Source organism: Pinus tabuliformis, chromosome 7 (assembly GCF_031772625.1).
Source record: "Pinus tabuliformis cultivar Carrire ecotype Pingquan chromosome 7, CPIR1, whole genome shotgun sequence".
Classification (NCBI taxonomy): Eukaryota; Viridiplantae; Streptophyta; class Pinopsida; order Pinales; family Pinaceae; genus Pinus; species Pinus tabuliformis.
The window spans coordinates 12,796,900-12,819,217 of NC_142293.1; the positions used below are offsets into that span (position 1 = coordinate 12,796,900).

Sequence of the window (22,318 nt, forward strand, 5' to 3'; positions counted from 1 at the left end):
GAAGGATTGATCTAGGTGGAAAATGTTAGGTCCCTATACTACTAGTTTAACCCCTTATTGTTATTAGTACAACCCCCTTATTATATTGTTGTACCCATGTAGTCCCCATATTGTTATTATTGTGCCCCATAGAAGCCCACTATTGTTATTATTGTGCCCTTACATTATTATTGTTATGTCAACTCTGATTATATTATGACCCCTTAGACTCCTATATATAGAAAGGAGGTCTTGTCATTTGTATCATCCAAGAATTGTTGATTTATGTAATGTAAATGAGGTTGCCCCCTTGAAGAGGTTGATTTATAAAGCGTTCATCTATCTTTTCTATCTTTTTGTGAGCTGGTTCCATAACATTTGGTAATAGAGCTTTGGATTCTAGGGTTTTGCTGCTCCAAACAGGTCATCGCGGCATTTTCGCTATATATATATATTTTATTTATTTATTTTTTATTTCTTTGCGGCGTTTCAGAAGATAAAAACAAAACCCATTTGAGACTAAATTGCACTGAAGCTCGGGTCCAAATTTCAGATTTTGTCTTGCTATGTTTTTAGAGATATGATTTGAGGAAGGTAGGGTTTTTGCAAGCTCTAGAATTTCATCTAAAATAGGTCATCGTGGAAGTTTCACTATAACTCTTTTGCTACAAAGTTTCAGAAGCTAAAAAAAAAACCCATTTGAGAAGAAATCAGTCTGAACCTTGGCTCCAAATTTCAGATCCTGTCTCGCTATATTTTCGGAGATATAATCTAAGGAAGTTAGGGTTTTTGCAAACCCTCGAATTACATTCCAAACAGGTCACCTTGGGAAAATCATCATAACTTTCGCTCTGAGCATTAGACTGAATTTTTGTAAGATGTTACAGAAAGAGGACGGACTATAGCCTTTCGGGTATCATTTTCAGAACCTAAGGTTGAAACAATGACCCGCGGAACGTCGTACAAGTTCGCTTTACTGAACCAGTCTATACTCATGTCATCGTGGGAGATTTGGCATAACTCTTCATTGGAGAATCCAATCTTCATTAGACTTGCGGGGTTATAAAGACTACTCAGAGGGTTACCGCAGGAAGAAATTTCAGAACTTAAAGATCTGAAAATACAGAGTTACAGTTGTTTCAAGATCGACCTCCTAAAATCAAGAAAAAGCGAGATGAGGAAGTTTGATGGTAAGGATCCGGTAAATTGGATATTACAGATGGAGAAATATTTTGATCTACATGGTGTACCACTGTTACAAAAGGTATGTATTGCATCTAATTAGTTAGAACCGAATCAATTTTTATGGTATAAAGGGCTTTGTTCTTGTAAACCACTTGTCACGTGGTCAATTTTCACGGAGGAAATGATAGCACATTATGAGGATACAAAGAGCGACACCTTCTTTAGCCAATTGAAAAATCTCAAACAAAAGTGTTCAATAGCAGAGCACATTGAGGACTTCAAAAATTGAATATAAGGGTAAATGATATTCTAGAGAAGAAAATGGTTGATGTCTTCATAGGGATTTTAAATGATAACATTCAACACGAGGTTCGTCTTTGGGAACCTGATGCATTAGAGAAGGCATTTAGCTTGGCAAGAAAAATTGAAAGCAAAATTATGGAAACAAGGAATCCCACCACTCACGACTATAATTATGGAAGTGATTTTTCTCCTAGCCTTCCACAACCTACAAGGTTTACACCACAATAATTGGAAGAAAAAAAAGAGAAAAAGGGCTTTGTTACAATTGTGATAACAAATGCACTAAAGGTCATATGTGTGCTGAGAAGATATTATTTTACATAGATTATGAATAGGATGAAGAAAAGGATCAAGAAACATCAAAAGAAGAGGATATACACCAGGAACCCACCCTAGAGAAAGAAGAAATGAATCTGATCATATTGTAAAGCATTGGAAAGAATTACCACTCCTCAAACTCTCAAGATAGAAGGACATATCAAGAAGAAAAAGGTTCAAGAAGTGAAAGATCACATCGAGAAAGAAGAAATGAATCCGACCATATCTTGTAATGCATTGGCCGGAATTACCACTCCTCAAACTATCAAGATAGAAGGACGTATCAAGAAGAAAAATGTCAAAGAAGTGAAAGATCACATCGAGCATCAAGAAATGAATTTGACCATATATTGTAATGCATTGGAAGAAATTACCACTCCTCAAACTCTCAAGATAGAAGGCCATATCAAGAAGAAAAAGATTCAAGCAGTGAAAGATCACATTGAGCATCAACAACAAGTTCTCCAACTTTTAAAGGATAACACCACTTTGGTGCAGAATCGAATGAAACAACAGGCAGATCAACGTCGTAGTGAAAGAAGTTTTGATGTAGGCGATTGGGTATTTTTACGGCTACATCTCAAGCAAGCGATTTATGAGAAGGAAATGTTGGCAATACTACATGCACTTAAGAAATGGCGACCTTACCTAATGGGAAGACACTTCAAGGTGAAAATGGATCATCATAGTCTTAAATACTTTTTAGAACAAAGATTAATTTTAGAAGAACAAAAAAAAATGGGTCACAAATATGTTGGGTGATGACTTTGAAATCATCTACAAAAAAGGGAAGAAAAATTTTGTTGCAGATGCACTCTCAAGAAAGGATGAGGATGTGGAAGCGTTGTTTTGTTCTATTTCTATTATCCAACCAGATTGGATACATGAAGAAAGGGATGAATGGAAGAAGGATGAAGAAGTGTGGCCACTCATTCAAAAGTTGCAGAAGATCCCAGTTCAAACAATATTGCCAGAACTTGACGAGGAAGGGAAAATCATATTGGAGCGTGGAGCAGTCACAGAAACAAGAACCCGATAGCTATGAAATCGATCAATTTCAGAGTATCTCATCAAGTGAAAGAACTTACCCGCTGAAGATTCCACATTGGAGGACAAGAATTTTATACAGAAGCATCAAGAACTACTAAGCGTTGAGGACACCACTTTTTGAAGGAGAGGGGCATGTTAGGTCCCTATACTACTAGTATAACTCCTTATTGTTATTAGTACAACCCCCTTATTATATTGTTGTACCCATGTAGTCCCCGTATTGTTATTATTGTGCCCCATAGAAGCCCACTATTGTTCTTATTGTGCCCATACATTATTATTGTTATGTCGGCTTTGATTATATTATGATCCCTTAGACTCCTATATATAGAAAGGAAGTCTTGTCATTTGTATCATCCAAGAATTGTTCATTTATGTAATGTAAAGGAGGTTGCCCCCTCGAAGAGGCTGATTTATAAGGTGTTCATCTATCTTTTTCTATCTTTTTGTGAGCTGGTTTCATAACATAAAATAATTACCAGGGTTACTAATTATTTTTCTATCAATAGTTGTTAAAACCATGGATAATGCATGATAATAAACAAAATAAATCCTAATGTTAAAATGACAATTTAATTCGCACGATGATTTCAATTTTACCATCCTAATTATGATACTCACCCATGGATTTTGTAAACCAAGGTATTTACCCATGGGCTCATAATTTATTATATTTATCCATGGCGTCGTAATTTATTATATTTGCCCATGGTATTTACCCATGGATTTTGTAAATGATGGTATTTACCCTTTATTATATTTGCCCATGGTATTTACCCATGGATTTTGTAAATGATGGTATTTACCCATGGTATTTAGGCATGGCTCTCGGTGAAAGATACATGTAAAAAGTATAAATACAAAACTTCACTGTGAAGTAAATCATCATTTTCCTCGTAATGTAGTGTCATGGTATATTACCTATTTCAATAAATATTTGAGTTCCTCTTGTGTTATTTTATGAGTATGAGTATTGGGATGCATGACTTGTTGGGAAATTTTATTTTTTATTCTCGTATCCATATTTAACTCTCATTTCTCCTACTATCTAAATCAGATATTGGAAACTTTTAATAATATCCTATATGTACTTGAACTTTCATATGATATACTTAGAAGAAGGCCTTTTTAGAATCTCCAAAGTATGTAATTGCCATTATTCGTGTTAATGATTTTTCCAAGTTTCATGCTATTAACAATCTTGGATCATCTTCACCATCTTCACCTTGGATTATCTTCCCTTTCGCATATTTTCGTTGCTCATGGTTTGGGCACACTTTTTTCATGCTAAGCAATTTTGTCTCATGCTCCTTGCTACAATTTTTCGCTTTTTAGTGCATTTGCAACTTAAACACATCCAATTTTTTTGTTTGCCTCCACCTTTCTATGTTTGTACTACTTGTTTTTGGAGTTTTGATCATTGACAATTTTTTTGTCTTTTGGAGTATTCACATTTTGTCCTTCTAGCTTTTGGACCTTTAATCCTCTTGGCAATGATGATGGCAACCTTGTGTGCTTCTTTTGTGCATTTGCCTTTATGATGCAACGCGAGTTTGGTGCATGTGTTGTTTGGAACACATGTTCTTAGTATGCTTGGATCACTCTTGTGGAGCTTTGACATTTGCATGTGGCTTCATCTAATCCTTTCAACTTCAACATTACCATTAATTATGCCATCTTTTGAACAATGTCCTTTAGTAAATTTATGAGTTTTAACAACCATTTTGATTGTTTGTTCCTATGCTAGAAACCACTGACATCTTTGCCAATCTATGGGAAGCATTTTTGGTGCCTTGGAGGCTATGATTTTGATAGATACCATGTCAAGCATTGTTTTCACTTCATTGTGATTAATATGTTGCTAGATAGACATATTAGCATTGCATATTTGATTTCATTAAGCACGTTGACATAGACATACATTTTAGTGAGTAGTATATTTAGGTCAAGTTATTGACTTGGCATTTCCCAAACATAGGATCAAGTTGCAAACATCTTTCTTCATCTCCAAGCTTTATTAGGTGTGTAGGAAGTCATCATCAAGGGAGAATAGACTTAATATCACCTCCCTCTCCTTTTGTTCCTTTGTAAATCCTTCTTTCTATCCTAAGTTTTTCTTACAAAACAAAGTTTCATTATAGACATTCAAAGAATAAGATCAACTTAGTTCAACATCTCGCAATCATGTGCGTTGGATGGTTATTTTCCAACACAAGTCATCATCTTTTTGGATGGCTTGTTCTCATAGGTTATAGAGATAAGATTAACTCTTCTATTATCTCATATTGATTCATCATGATTCCAAGTTTGGATGATTGCTTAACTTGGTGATTCTCTTAGCATGCATGTTATCCTTGATAGTCATAATATAAACTCATTTTGGTTGATCCATATTCCTTATTTAAAGAATTGGAGAGGACCACTTCGATGATGGTCATGATAGTGGGGATGTATTAGATGTAAGCATTTAAGTAGTAATACAACTTTGTTTGCATGGATGTTCCCCTCTTTGGGGGTTTTACCACATAAATTGGTGTCTTGATCTTTGATTTATGTGACTTGTTTCTCTATGGTGTTTGTTCATGTGGGTTGCCCACCTATAAAATCCTACAATGCCATGCATGCTAATTGAATTGTTAATGGGAATGTTTCTTTAGTGATAATTGCCAATGGAAAATAAAAATGGCCACTTAACATCCTAAATTATCACCCAAATTGTGAACAATATGTGATTAAGTGCAAAAAAACCAAAGATAAAGACTACTATACTAGCCATCGAGGTGGCAAATTTGGTGGCAACTTGCCTAAAATCTAGTAGTTCTATATACATTACCTTGTGATAAACCTTCAACGTAAACTTATGAGGGTGCTTGGGTGGTATCATTTTATAGATAGCTATAAAATGTTTTGGAACAACATAACCATGAACAAATTATAATGAATGTTTGTGTGCATTAAGAGACATGATAAACTCCATTCAACCCTGTCACATAAAGGTGCAATGTCTATGGGACTCGCAACGCCACACAATTATAAGGATACACAATAAAGATGATTACAAAATAGATTAAATGACCCAAGGCATAAAAAACTAAAGCACTCAAGCCATTGACAAAGTTCAAAACCATTTTAAGCTCCCTTACTTGGGGAACTATCCTTTGTATTTATGTATTTTCTTATTAAGGGATAATCATATGACATTCAACATTCTTTTTATTTATAAGTGATTCCTAGCCATCATGTCCAAAAAACTATGACATTGTTCGTTGTCATGGAGTCAACTATTTACAAAAGGTCAATTATTAGGAAAGTGCCAAATTAACTTTTAAATTAGATGCCATAAATTATAATATGGTGTGATCTACTTTCATGGGCCAAGTTATTTGCAAATGATTAATTTCTTGAAAGTGCTAATTTTGCTCTTTGATAATATGCTATTAAGTACAATATGATATATTTTTGTACAAAAAAATGACCACAAAGTTTTAAGTTCATAGAAATTGATAAATTTACTCTTAGCTAATATATCCCGGCGTCTGTTAGATCTGTTATGTCTATATCTCTCTAGGTTTTTGATCCCAGCTAATGCTGGAGATATTTTGTGTCTTGGCTATCTGCTCTGTAGACTCATCCTATGGGTTATATGTCCTATATTTTTATATTTTGTATGATTGTTCTATTATACAAACTCAATATAATACAATTTAGCTTTTCTTTCTAAAAAATAACAAAAACAAACCATTTTACCCCTATTAAATTAACACGAAATTTAAATATATAAATATATTTATACCTTCTTTACCTATAATTATAATTATAATTACCATTACAAATTATGAAAAGTTCAAAATAACTCCGATGGTCATGGTTGACCACGTAAAAGCCCGAAAAGAGTCCTCCAAAGAAACCTCAACTAACCATAAAGGTGAACCAAAAGTTGCTATCAACTATCAATTCAAGAGTAATACGAGTAATACCCTAGTTGTGTGGAACATTTGAGAATTCTTTTTTTTCTTCGCACCAAACCGACAGCAATGGCCTGCTTTGAAGATATAGTATTTTACTTCTTCCACAAGCAAAATATATGCCTCAACCGCATTCGAGATATACACATTATATATCTATTTACAGCTACGCAGCGGTTCTTATCATATAAAACCCTGCATTTCTTCGTGGGTAGTTTGGCAACATGGCGCGCAAGCAGGCTTCATTTGCACAGGAATTGATATTATACGCCATTAGCGCTGCCGTAAGTTGTCTGGTTCTAGTTGTAGGGCTCAAGCATCTCGATCCTAACAAAGAAGCCTCAAAAAAGGCGGCAGAACGAAAGAAGGAAATCGCAAAACGTTTTGGTCGTCCTCGGATACTCACAAATCCTTACGAGGTATTCATCGGAAACTCTTGAGGTACTCATCAATATTTGAAAATTCTTGTTCCCCAATCAAACCCCAAGAAGATATACGAATTTTACTGGTCTGATCTTTTGGTTATTGCATCAGCCCTTGAAAACTGAATTCACGGATGTTCTCAGAAATTACGAATTATTCATACTTCAAAAAATGGAGATTTTTGCTTTAAACCCTGGGCTTAAAAAATGCTGGATTTTACTTCAAATCCAAGACCAATGGGTCATAGTTTATCTTCACAATTTACCCAGTATTCATGCCATAACTTTTTGGTTTATTTCTTCTCATACATTGATTTTCATTTTGAACTTTTAACTGGTTATTCATTTACTTCTATGCGTTTTTCTCTATTTCTAGTTCCAAAGTCATTGATGTTAATGTTGTTGATGAAAGTTCTTGCCCTAGACTCTGAGAGCATTGCAATTGGTCTGAATAATTCAAGCACCACAAGCGGCCTATTTCCATGGGCATGATACCCCTCAAAGGGTAAATGACTACTCACATGCACTTCTTTCATCTAAAAGTGCCGTGTCAGCGGGTATTCTTCCGTCGAAATCATGCTCCCCCACCAAATAAGTAACTTAGGGCCTACCAAATAAGTAAATTAGGGAGAACCTTACCTTTCTTCCCCTCAAAAAGCTAGCTAGAAGGTCCCCGAGATTGAGTCCCCTCAAGATTAGCTATTACGCTTTCTTTGAAGGATGGCTGCTTCCAAGCCCGCCTTCTTTTCTGTTTGTGATCGCTCGAGCACCTGCCCCCAACTGCTTTTTGTGTCTTAGGGGAATTGGACCTTGGCAGGTGGCCTGCCACATCACCATTTTTGCTGCTGAAACATAACCCCATTGACCAAACCCTGAACATAGGAATCATTTATGCTCTTGAACTTGTTCCCTCGGTGTTCTCCTCCTTCATGGACGAATTTTTTAACGAAGTCTAAATTTTCAACTTTGTGTAGAACTCTAATTTTTTCCCTTTCAATTTTAATTCCTACGTTGCAAGTGCTTGATCACGCCGCTCTGTATTACTGCAACAAATGTGCTTTTATAGGATTTTAGCTATAATTTCCATTATGACAAAATTTACCTGTTTGGAAATATGTGAATACCAACTGTTGCTATGTATGGATGAGAGATATTTGGAAGGTTGAATCATTTTGATCTCCCTGTAGACTTATCAATATTTGTTTAGCTACATATCCCAATATTATTACACATATAGTATTTTTCTGTTCGCTGTATTCTTATTTTTATTCCAGTTTGATTGTTACAACCGTGATTTTTTGATTGTGATTCCCTTCTCTTACAGGATGTGATAGCTTGTGATGTTATCAATCCAGATGAAATTGATGTAACCTTTGACTCAATTGGAGGGTTAGACAAGGTTAAACAGGAACTTTACGAGCTGGTTATTCTTCCATTACAGAGGCCTAAATTGTTTGGACAGTGTAAGCTCCTCAGCCCTCCAAAAGGTGTTTTGCTGTATGGCCCACCTGGAACTGGGAAAACATTACTTGCAAAGGCAATAGCAAGAGAATCAGGGGCTGTTTTCATTAACGTAAGGGTAGCCAATCTAATGAGCAAATGGTTTGGGGATTCTCAGAAACTTGGTATGTTAACATCCCTGTCTCATTTTTGTTTGAAGTCTTATAAGTTATAAGCACTTTATTGCATTGGCAATATATTTTTCTGCTAATTTTCTCTTTCATTCTGACAACTTGATACTTGCTGGGGCGTTTTTTTGCCTGTTCTGTTGGTTTTTGTTTTAGTACAGATTGTTACGATAGTATGCCATTTTTGTATATATGCCCTGTTTAAAATCTAAGAAATCAAAGAATTTTCCCTTCCTGCAATAGTTATCATTTCTGTGGTTCTTAACTTTATAGTGCAATGTGTTTCACTTCCTGTAGTGAACCTTAATCTGTCTTGAGATCAGCTCTCATTGTTTAAAGGACGCCTATTGTTGAAACTTTATAAGCCTCCTAAACAGTACAGTGAGTCAAAATTCAAGGATATAGTTGAGAATAAAAAATAAACCATACACAGAAAATGTATATTGCAGAAATCCCGCCACATTCAGTAAGCAAAGATATTTTTTGGGAATAACTGCATTAAAGTTATTCAATTCTATTGACCAAAGGATGAGCAATTTGAGTTTTCATAGCTTTTATAAGGAAAACCTCATGTTGACAAGGGTCTTTAATTTACTGTTTTTTTGTTTCCTGTAAAAGTTTATTTCCCATACAATTGGGCAATGCATGTGTCAGATTGCTTTATTTACATCTTTCTAGTTGGAAACTTTGCAAGTTCTTCACAAACTTCTCTTATAATGCTCAACAATTTAAGTTCATTAAAGCAGATTTCTTGCAAATATTAGGAAAATTTGAATGAATTGAGATGCTATCATCTGATCCTAATGCTCATTTCAAGTTTTCATAGATTTTATAAAGAAAAGCTGAAATGTTCCCAAAGGTTGTCCCAAGACAACACATGAACATTAATAAGAAACAAAAGTGCTCTATCTGCTTCTTTCTCTATTGGTGCGTGCATTAAGATTTATTATGTTGGGATTTTGAGAGTCAACGTTTTGTAACTGTAATACATGATCCATCTTTAGGACAAGAGATAGAGAGTTAAATGCAGAAATCGATTCATGGTGATTATGATTGTGGCTTGGGATTTAAAACATGCACAAAAAACATGTAATCTCATGTAACAAGAGGACTAATAGATGTTTGTTCCTCTAATTGCCATGGAGTATTGTCAAAGATTAAATTGATTTATGTCAAAGCCAATAGTGCTTAGAACCATAATTGAACTATACAAATTGAAGGATAAGTCATTGAATTGTACAAAGGGCGGAGTTGCAAACCTTTTCAAAGTGAAAATTATCAAACAAAGGTCTTTTTGTAATTGAATTGGGTGGTCATTTTCATCAAAGTCTAATCATTATAAAAAGAACACTTTGTGGTGCATGATTGGTAATACCCAACACCCTAAGGTTGTCAGAGACAATTGCAAATGAGGGAGACACAAAAGCATCAAACAAGTGCAAGTAAGGGAGACACAAAAGCAAACAAGTGCAAAAGAGGGAGACACAAAAGCAAACAAGTGCAAGCTAGTGAGTGCAAGTGAGTGTGACACAATTGCAATTCTAAAATGGGTAAAGGAGGAAAGCGTTAGCAAAATTCCATAAAAAAAATTAAAGAACTTAAAGACTCCTTACATGATTTAAATGATTGGATTGTTGATTTTCACAAGCAAATGGGTATATGAACGATAAATTAATCGAATCACTTTGGTGATGCCCGACATTTTAAGATTGCTAGAGACAATTGCAAGTAAGGGAGACACAAAAGCAAACAAGTGCAAGTGAGTGAGCACAAGTGAGTATGACACAATTGCAATTCAAAAATGGGTAAAGGAGGAAAGTGTTTGCAAAATTCCAATAAAAAAATTAAAGAACTTGAAGACTTGTGATTTAAATGTTTGGATTGTTGATCTCCATAAGCAAATGGATATATGGAAGGAAAAATTGATCAAATCACTTAAACAAAAATAAAGTGACAGAGCAAGAGATGCTAACAACGCAAATTGGAAATATAAAACAATATAAATCAATGGTTGATGCTATTTTTGAGAGAAATGACCTAATGCAAGTGGTTGATATTGTTAAAATTGGTAACTAGGGCCAAACTCCATGTGGGTCATTTTATTAATGGCAGCTAATATTTTTCTTGGATCCTTCTCATCGAGAGGTGTAGGATTGATCTAAAGATCATCCATTTCCGATAAGTATTCATGGAGATATGAATTTATTTGTGTTTTGGGACAATTTGTCAAGGTCAGCCAGCAACCAAATAACCCCCTCTTGTGCTCAACGTTTTAGTATAAAAGGAGGTGGCATGATAGCCATTTAGACACACTCTTGAGATCTCTCCTCTCCACTCGTCTGGGTTTTGGTGGAAGGAGACATCACCAAGAATCTTCGCTGCCCTAATGCAAAGATGCTCTATGCTAAGGCTGTCATGGTAAAGAAGGCCTAAAAAGCAAACATGAAGATGATGAGGATGCCCTAGCTAATACACTGTCCAGAGAAGCCTAGCCGCAGTCATGAAGGAGATCTGGCCGCAGGAAAGAGGCTCAAATATGCTACTCAAACCTGCGCTAATATGCTGCCTAAAGGATGCCCTAAACTGCAGTCAAATGAGGCTTCTTAGCTGCAGCAAAGAAGGGAGATCTACCCACTGTTTAGGGGAACTTCTACACACAGCAAGGCAGCCCTAATTCGTACCCACTGTTTAGGGGAACTTCTACACACAGCAAGGCAGCCCTAATTCGCAGATCTAAGGAGCCCTATACGCAGCCAAGTGGAGGCTGTAATCCGCAGCAAAGAGGGAGCCCTATATTCAGTCAAGTGGAGGCCCTAATCTGCGGTTAGAGAGGTCCTAATACGCTGTCCAAGAGGAAATCATACGCAGTCCAGAAGGAGCCTTAATATGCTGTTAATGTAGGCCCTAATACGCTGCCTGAAATAGCCCTTATCCGCAGTCCTAAAGGAGCACTCATTCACTGTCAATAAAGTCCTAATTCAACAACAATCACAGCAATGTTTGCTGTAGGTGACTAAGTGTTAAAGGAAGCTGATATAGACATTAAGCCACAATTATACAGTGAAGGAAAGTGTTGAAGTCTGCTCCTTTGTGTTGTTGCGTTAATTTATTTCAGAGTTGCTATGTGCTAGGCCATAGGCCATAACATCATAGCAAGGGTTTCTTAATGACTGTGTGGAGGGTTGTTAAATGCTACAGCTAGGCCGAGTTTGAAGAAAGAAGGACGCAGGTCTGTGTGGGCAGTTTTAAGGTAAGGAAAAAAAGCTGATTTGGTTGGCTGTAGGTGACAGCTAGTGCAGCAACATGATGATATACTGCAGCAGCATGATGATATGGTGCAGCAGCATGATGTGTGCAGCATGATGATCTAGATGCAGCAGTTGGATGCAACATGGAGTGAGAAGCAGCAGGATGATGAGGTATTGCAGCATGCATTTGGATACAACTTAGTGCAATGAAGAGCTCAGCATGGTGCAGCATGAGGAGATGCAGTACAGTTTCTTTGCTGAACTATTGAAGAACATATAAGAAGAATTGATCAAGAGTTTCCCCACATTGGGGTTTGTCCCTGACTAGTGCCACATCTTGTGTGCTCTTTTCTTGGCTTGTCTTCTGCGATTTATGTTTATGTTCTATTTGCAGTTTACTTTAATGCTGATGTGATTGTTAATCTAGAAAAGGTATTGAGCTAACTATGAAAATTGAAATAAATTGCTCTAAAGCATAGAACATACCTAAAATTAACAGATATGGATGAAACAAAGGATATGATTAGTGATTCCTTAACTGGTTATGAGATAGAATCATTTATTAACATTGAATGGATGAATCACATGTAAAAGATGTCAAAAGTGCAGAGTAATATGAAAAGCAGTCTAGGTGAATGTGAACTTGATTTTTCTTTTGAAGTTATAAAACAAAACTTTCATGAACATCAACAAGTACAAAAAGATATTTCCTATATCATTGTTAAACCTTGGGACGAATTGGAATTTAACAAGAATCAATATGGCTTATGATATGAAAAAGACACGAGCTTTCATATTCTATACTACAAACTAATTCAATTTGTAAGCATTGGATTTCCTGTCGAAAATTTAAAGAGACAATATTCAAATGTTTTACAAGTTGGTGCAAGATTTAATGATGATGATGTACAGTTGATGACAAACACATTGAGGATATTCTTGAGTGCTAGCATTGTCATCAAGATGGCCATACGGATATAAAGTGTTTTAATTTCCATCTTTAAATTTATTGTGGGAAGACAAATCATACTTATGAAAAATGTCAAAAGAAGGTTGAAAAACAAAGAATTCATTATGGTTGGATTAGTTTTTGGCAATGGCATTTAGAGTCAAGATTTTTCATATGTCTTACCATCGAGTTTAGACCTCATGTGAGTAATATAAACCGATTGTTAGATGATATCCTCTATAGCAGAACAAGAAGTTCTTTTTCTTAGATAGTGGCAGAACACTCATTTTAGCTTCTCTTCCTATTGTTCCTCATAATAGACATCTATTTTGAGTTTCTCCATTTGGCCTTGGATGTCAGGAGAGATGGTTCTAGTGGACTAGTTGCTTTAGTGCTCTTGCTTTGTATAGACATCTTTGTATCTAATAGTCCCATTGACCGACTCCATTAGTTGTGTACTAACATTATACATTTATCTTATCTTATTTTGCACCTCAAGAGGGGGAGTTCATTGATAGAGTGAAAATGGTTAATGGTTTGTTAACTTTCAAATACCGAACCAAATTTATTTATACCTCAACATTTTTCATTCCCAAAAAATTATTTAATAATGGAAAAGAAAATCACTGGTGCAAGCCCCAGAAGTGATGATTGATGCTGTGTGATTAATTTTGTGAGTATCAATTCCACTTCTTCACCCTTATGAGCATCGCTCGATTCAATGAGTATTATGTGGACTATACAAAATCATGAAAAATTTGGTTAGTTGAGACTAACACTCATGGATATGCTCATAGTTTAATGACTTACTCTACGTAGTTAGTTAATCTCAAAAATGATATCTAATATGTTGCACTACGAAAGCCCCATTCTTCTAAAAAGTAATTTGTAACAAAAAAATAAAATTAGAGTGATAAATCACATCGCAATAGTAAGTATACACCCATGACAATTATCCTTCATTAAAATTCTTGGGAAAGTTTAGCCTTTGACCCACAAATAAAATACATAGAAAAATCCATTGCTGGAATTTGTAACTTCGCCCCACTAGGGAAATCGGCCCAAGGAATTCGACCCACTTGAAAATCGACCTCCTGAAGAAGTTGGCCTTGAATTTGGCATTCGACATCAACAAATTGACCCTCTCTTTTCCTCATGTGAGCCGTGCGCACTCAAGGAAATCAACGCACTAGATAAATGGACCCTCCACAAATCAAATTCCTCTACGCTGTAACTACTCAACCTCTCTATTTCTTGAACTTGGCCGCATGCGATTACTCCCGAAATTTCCATACACTCTTCCTCCCTTCTCTTCAGTCTAGCTTGTTGATTTTTGGTAGCTATGATCGATATTCAAGTCGGCCCTGAAAGGAAATCAAAGGAAAGAAATTTAAAATTTGAATTTTGAATTTAATTTGCCTCTGAAAAGGTTTCATCAGCCCTAAAGTACAGGTCTGCCTTAGACCACTATAAATACAAACTCAACTTCCCTCATTTGGACATAAAATTATCTTTTTTTGTTCACTCGTGGGAAGGAGAGAGAGGAGAAAAAGACAAAAGTTTGACCAATGTTGACCACAATTTGACCAAAATTTTGAGGTTGTTGATTGAGTTTCCTGAGGTCAGTTTGATCAAATTTTTGAGATTGTCGACCGAGTTTCTTGAGGTTTGTTTGACCGAGCTGTCTGAGGCAGCTGATCGAGACTTTTTGGGTAGTTTGGCCACAACCTTGATTGGGTAGTTTGAATGAATCTAGCCAGAGTTGACCGAAATTCTTTTGGGCGGAGTTCAGAAGAATTTTAGGCAAAATTCAAACCTATTTCAAGGATGTCTGACCAAGTTTGACCTAGGTGGACTTTTGTGGTTTGTTTGACCTAATTTGACTTATGAATATTAGATTGTAACATTGCTGAACTGAAGAATTTCTCTTAGAAAAGACTGCTGGGTTTTCTTCCGAGTTTGGGTTTCCCAGGTGAAAAAATTGTCTCTTTGAGTGCTTAGTTGTCTCTTTATGATCCTACTGTCATTATTACATCATTGTTGAGATTTTCTATGTATAATTGCTTAATTATGTATGCTACATAAGTAAACTTGGTTAAAAAAATCATTGAAAAGTAATTATTAGATTATAAGATCATATTTCTCTTAGAAAATCAACATGGTATCAGAGTCTAGGTGAAAGAGAAACCAGGTTTGAAGGCAACTTGTTTCAAGTTACTCCACTAGGGGTTGTTCTCTCACAACTGTTCAAACTCCAATCCTAATTAACTTTTGGTTGAGATTGAAATCCCTACTCCGAACTTTGTTTTATGCCGTAGAAGAGGTCTAAAACCTTTATTCTATGAATAAATCCCATGGACAGAAGCACAAAAGAGGACCGCAACCAACCTGAGGTAAATCAACAGACCTAAAAGGGGTCGAAAGGTCTCAAACCTTAGAAAACACAGTTTTGAAGTACCTTAGGGCCGAGGAAGGCCAACAAAACAATGTTTGAAGAGGTAAAGCTTCAACAAAGTTTGAGTTCAAGCAAGGAAGTAATCTCAAAATTTGAAAATTTGCAAGGAGAAACTTGGAGGTTGTTGATGATTTTTTATGGAGGACATTGGAATGCCATATTCCCTCTTTAATGAAGACATCTTACTTTCATGAAGCATGCTATATTGGAGATTTGTAAATATGGCTCAACTTGCAATATTTTGTCTTTGTTGGAAGGGCTGAACAAAACTCTAGAAATTAGAGTAGTAGGGCCAAGTTTAATCTTAGAAAAAGGCTCTTGTTTAGGCCTAGTTGGGCAGCTTCAAGGACAAAGTTGAAATTTGTTTAGAAAGAGACAAAATCAAGAGTGTTGCTAATGTTGAAGTTAAAAAAATGTATTGGCTGCCGCTAGGTTTTTTCCAGATTTACTCTAGAGTCAAGAGCCAAAGAGAGCCGAGGAGAAAGGCTCTCTCATATAAAGCAAGAAAAGTCATAACTCTTGTGCTAAAGATGACCCCTTCTTAGAAGAGTTGGTAGACTTAGGGTATGTAAACCCTAAGAAAATGTTGAAGGTTATGATTTAGAAAAACCCTAGGGTTTGTGGATAAAACCCTAGAGCTAGACAAAGAAACCCTAGCTCATGCAAGGAAGAAAAGGAAAGCAACATGCTGATGATGAGGATGAGGATGATGAGTTTGCAGATGGATTTCAATGATTTCTACATGAAGGCAAGGATCAAGAGGGAGTTGACAATTCCCTACAATCCTTAGACTAAAAGATAATTTCTTTATATCATTCTTCCTTGATTATTGCTTTATTTTTGGGTTAACCTCTTGTCTTTGCAACTTTTGCTTGGTTATAATCATTTCTTTCATGACCTCCTAATGAACTTTGCAGGTACATTGTGAAGGCTGCTAAGGCTTTGGCAGCAGATGGAAGCATATGGAAGAACAAAGCAAAGTTTGTCGCAAGAGGATTCTCTTAGGATCGAGCATAAACTCAACCAATGTGATTTTGTGCTCAAGAGGGAGAAATTGTAATGACATCTAGAGGAGTGCTAGCTGGAAGAACTCCTAGTTCTAATGGAGCAGGCTGACCAATAGATTTGAAGGATGCCATAATGGAGGAAATTGTGCTGAGACTTGAAGTGAAGTCAATGGTGACTTCCAAGTGGATCTACAAGATCAAGCATATGGTAGATGGCAACATTACGTGCCAGTTGGGATCATACCTCTATTGGTGAATCCCTTTCACAACGGTTTAAAGAATATAAATTATATAAAGCTCTACCTTTTTATATTTTTTGGAGCATTTAGAGAGGTAGGAATTCCAAGATTTTCAAAAATAAGGACCTAGATGTTTGGGACACATGTAGGAAGGCCTCGACCTATTTCCTGGGGATAGGTCAGGCGAAGAAAAAGGTTAATAGACGCTGCGACTAGAGGAAGGACATGTGGGTAAAATATCTTGTAAGTTTTTTTGATGGTGCTTTTGCAGATCAGATATGCGGAAGTGGAGTTGTTATTGCTCTGAAGCCAAGAGAGGAATTTCACTTTTGCTGGTGAAGTGGGTCTAGTACAAAGAACAAACTAGAGTTATTGGCTCTATGGGGAGTCATAAGATGTGCAAAATGGGTTTCAATTGAAGAGATTGAGATCTTTGGAGACTGCAAAGTGATAATAGATTGGGTTAACAAAAAAATTGTTTTTTGAGTCCATAGTCTTGTCTAATTGGATGAGGAGGATAAGGTTGTTGAATAGCGCTTTCAAGAGGATATCCTTACACATTTTGAGAGAACAAAATGTGGTGGGGATGGCTTAACGAAAGAGGGGAGCAACATTGATCTGAGAAAGGATCAAATATACAACTTCTGTCAATGGATACATCCAAAATTCCAGCTTCATTACATTATGATGAAAAATAACAAACTTAAAGATAAGTATTCCTATTTTGGTTTTTTGTATCAATGTTGTCTAAATCTTTTGAGGATGAATACAGAGAGCCTTAGAATCGTGTGATGTTTATTTTTTGTTAACAACTATAATGCTATTGAAGAATCTTTAAGACAGAGACCTGATACATATTATAGCAGATAAGATATAGATTGAACTCTGAATTAATTTGTATATGTAGTCTTGAAGGGATGAACCATTGAGAAGTCCATGTCATTTGTACAACTTTTTTTTAATGAAATTCTATGTTTTTTCCTCTAAAAAAAGATGGCAACATAGAGAATTACAAAGCGAGATTCATGGCAAGAGGGTTTCCTAGAAAGAGGGAGAGGACAATGAAGTGACATTTGGTCCAGTTGCTAGGTACACTTCTATTAGAATTATTATTTCTATTACTTTTGTTATGGATTGGATATTATATCAGATGGATGTAAAGACCGTTCTCCTCAATGGAGTGATTGAGGAAGAAGTGTACATAGAGCTACCTTAGGGATTTGAGGTACATGAGAGGGAATCTCATGCTCGCAAATTGAATAAAGCTTTGTACGAAGCTCATGCATGGTATTTTCATATTGATGGATATATGTTAAGTCTTGGTTGATCTTGTTATTATATGACTTGTTTTTTACGAAAGCAGGAGGACTCGTGCGATAAAGGGAGCAATAGTGGCGAGAGGATTTGCTTCCGTGGTAGAGGGAACAATCAAGCCTTGCTTCAGTGTTAGAGGGAGTTAACCTCTGAGTTTAAGATGAAGGATCTAGATTTGATGCATTATTTCCTTCGTCAAGGGAAGTATACTATTGTGATCCTTCAGATGATGAATTGCAATATTGTCAAACTAAATGCTCAGAGACAAGAGTAGTATGCCTTCTATGAGTGGACCATGCTAGACAATATATATGGTTCAGTGACTAGGAAGCAACAGTGGCAGAGGGAGCAACCATGATTGCCACACTAGGATTTGTTTCAGAGGGAGCACCTAGTTAGGGTGACCAAAAAGTAGTTGTGGTGATGGATCCAGTGAAGGAAGTTGATCAGTTCATGGTTGAGTTGAGGCATGCGACACGACATGAAAAAGATGAAGTACAATTACATCGATATACATATTCAAATTGAGCAAAGAGTGCACAAGACAAGAAGAGCACATTAGGATTTTGCTTCAGTTTGGGTTCTGTTATGATATCTTGGATGAGCAGGAAGCAAACATGCACTCAACGCTGTAGAGGTTGAGTATATTGCAACTAGTTTGACGAGTTGAGAAGTAATGTGACTTCAAAAGCTGCTTGTAGGATTGTTTGATAAGGTGCTGGAGATGACCGTGATGGCATATTGAAAGACACTGAGATCAAGTACCGAGACATGGTACAAAATGTAGTATGGCTCTAGACGAGCATATTTCTGACATTCTCACAAAGCCTCTGCCCTAGGATGAAGTTTGTTTACTTTAGGGACATGCTTGGGTGGTTGAGGATGCTTCCTTCAGTTAGAGGGAGTGTTGATGTTGTAACATCAAGGACAAACATTCTCCCTAGGTCATGATATTGACAGGTCAAGGGTATTAACTAGGGGCAATGTAATGTGGTTAGGGAGAATGGCCCAGAGAGCATCAGGGCCCAGAGTGCTCTCCTAGTTAGAAGGTTTTGACCATATTAACAAGAGGTACTTGGCTAGTGGGTAGAGTGAGTGCCTTTAGCATCTGGCAAGTGTCTTAACATTCAATTGGCATGCGAGAATGGTAATTGGCCTAGGGTTTTGACATTTTTGGTCAAAGGTATTGACCTTGCTCTAAGTGAAGACTTTTTGAGTTGGTGACCCAAAACTAGTCTTTTTGACCACGGTCAGAAGGTTCTCACCATATTTCCAAAAAGTTTTTGGCTAGTGGGTGACTAGATCCATTTGCAAAGGGGATTTGACCTGTAGGTGACTAGATCTTTTGCATGATGCTGATGCAGGATACTTTCCACATGATTCTAGATTAGAACATGATGTAAGAGCATCGACATCTCCAAGTCAAAATTTGAGTTCTCAAAGTCTTCCAGAGGGAGAGGATGTGGTAGCGTGGCAAAAAGAACGAGATTTCCTCAATTCGTTGAGTGTTTGTTGTGACATCCCAATTTCTTGGGATTGTGAGTTATTTTAGGGATGAGATCAGATCCTTTTCAGTGATTTGATCCATACTGTACTGTATTGTTATATTTCGATCCATTATGTACTATATTGTTATATTTCGATCCATATTGTATTGTGTTGTTATATTCCGATCCATACTGTATTGTATTGTTATATTCCGATCCATACTCTACTATATTGTTATATATTGTAAGCCTTCAAGCATTGAGAGGATACAATGTAGACTGGGCCTCGGGCCTCAACGCTCTCATTATGTAATCAAGCTCGATTGTAATGAATGAATTATGTATTTTGTGTATTCCATGTGCATAAGTCGAGTGTATGAATTGAATGCAAATGAATGCGTGTTTAGTGTGCAATGAATGCTTTTTCTTTCTTTCTTGTGAATCGAGCGGAAGTGATTAGATTGGAGTCTATCCCGCGGAACTCTTCACCACTCAGAAAGTAGAAGTCGAAATAGAGTGTTGCAACAAAGAGTGTGAATAGAGGTTGAGACTTAGTTTTTTCAACCCATCGACGAGAGTGCAACACTTGACAGGAGTCAGGAAACAAAACTAGAGTTATATCGAGAGAACAATGTTAATAGATGGAGATTTCCCGTAGAATCTTCCTCGGAAATCTTAACTTGTGCTAATCTCCAAAATGCCAGGGTGATGTTGAGGCTACTTTATGTGGAGATTGGTGGACGTGTAGAAACCCTGCGGGGTGACGTGGTTTATTAAAGCGCGGTAGGTTGTAAAGAGATGGAGACGAAAATTTTCTCGTTCCTCGGGTTCTGTCTCTCAGAGGTTTTAAGTGGAGCGCTTTGAGAAGGTTTTGGAGTCCTGTGTGCGGGGACAGTAATTGATGGGAGCTGAGGATGACAATTGACAAAGATCTTTTTCTGTTCCCCAGGTTTTGTCTCCTTGGATATTTTCAATCCAAACCACTTGCGCTTGCTTCCAAAGTTCTAGGGTCCCAGGTCACGACAAAAGGTCATATGGAGCCAATTTTTCGCACTGTTGCTAGAGTGGATTGTTCGTAGATGCATAAGTTACAAAGTTATATTGGAAGTGATACTTGGAAAGGGCTTTCCCCTTAGCGCAAGCATGTCATATCAGGCTTGGCTCCGGTGGTTATTGTTATGAAGAAGGCTTGAACTCGGTGGTTTTGGGAAATGGTTGCACGTGTGGAATAAATTGGGGCTTAATTGCTTGCTGTTGTCGCTACACACTAGAAGAGTAATAAATTGGGGGCCACAACCCATAGGTCTCATGATTGAATGAGGACATAAAAATTCAATCTGAAGGAACCCCATATCCCATTTTCATCAAAACATGAAGTGGATGGATAGATTAACATAGCTAGCTCATTCAATCTCTTCTTTGGATGGAGAAATTGTTTTGCAAAGAGGACATCTGAGAAAGTGAACATTGAATACCTCCTTAGCTAATAGGGAGTGTTGATTTTTGGAAGCTACGGTGGTATTCAAGTTGGCCTTAAAATGAAATCAAAGGAGACGTGCCCCTTGGGCACCGCTAAACCACTATAAATACAAACTATGCGTCCCTCATTTGGACATCAATTTGGAACATGTAAAATCATCTTTTATCTATTCACATGTGCGAATGAGAGAGAGGAGAAGAAGACATAAGTTTGACCAACGTTGACCACAATTTGACCAAATTTTTGACTCTTTGACTGAGTGTCTTGAGGTTAGTTAGACCGAATTTTTGAGACTATTGACCAAGTTTCCTGAGTTTAGTTTGACCGAGCTTTCTAAGGCAATTATGGAGACTTTATGGGTAGTTTGACCACAACCTTCATTGGGTGGTTTGATCAAATCTAGGTAGAGTTGATTGAAATTTGAATGTATAAAGTTGACCAAATTTTGGGTGGAATTTGGACTTGTTTTTACTTGAATTTTTGTGGTCTATTTGACCTAATTTTACTTTTGAATAGTATATTGTAACTTTGCTGAACTGAAGAATTTCCGCTTGGAAAGATTGGTGGGTTTTCTCTCGAGTTTGGGTTTCCTAGGTGAAAAATTTGTGTCTTTTTGAGTGCTTGGCTATCTATTTATGACTATTATCATTGTTGCATTACTGTTGATATTTTCAATGTAGAATTGCTTAGTGATGTATGTGACATAAGTAAACTTGGTTAAAGAAATCATTGGAAAGTAATTATCAGAATAGGAGATCAGATTTCTCCTAGAAAATCAACATAGTTGAGCTTCTCGCTTTGGAGAAAATCACTTCCTTCCCTTGAGAAAATTGCTTTCTCAATGCTATGTTAAGTCACCGAGTTTGGCAAACAAAATCGATTAAATTCAATGTTTGCCGAATTTCATTGTTGGTTGAATTTATATGATAATGCACGTCAAGCTGAACATGGATGCGAACAATTTTACACAATTCTTTTGAAATTCTATTCAATTCGTTTGAAGTTCCTTTGCAAGTGTAGGAAATTCAAGAAAGTTCATAATTAAAAAATTAAAAAGCAATTTTAATCATAAAACCTACTCTTGTTCTACTGGGGTGATGCAAAAGCTGAGACTATTAGACATGGACGATGGATGGCTTCAGTATCTTATCTTTTGTATCTAAGAGCAAGCGACTCCCCTACGTAAGACCTTGACCTTGTTGGAAAATGGATAGTGGCAACTATTAATCTTATTTTCCTTAACCTTGATATTTGCTTGTGAATCTTATTTATCTTCTTTGTGTTCTTTA

General features: G+C 36.6%; 1 protein-coding gene across 1 annotated transcript in view; it reads left to right on the forward strand.

Moving 5' to 3' along the window:
* The first annotated feature begins 6,875 nt into the window (after positions 1-6,875).
* LOC149244892 (uncharacterized) overlaps positions 6,876-22,318 on the forward strand; it is a 51,986-nt gene continuing 36,543 nt past the window's right edge. Inside the window, exons 1-2 of the mRNA XM_089457591.1 lie at positions 6,876-7,219; positions 8,547-8,847. Of these exons, the coding sequence (XP_089313717.1) occupies positions 7,025-7,219; positions 8,547-8,847 (496 nt within the window). The 5' untranslated portion in view covers positions 6,876-7,024. The remainder of the gene's footprint in view (positions 7,220-8,546; positions 8,848-22,318) is intronic.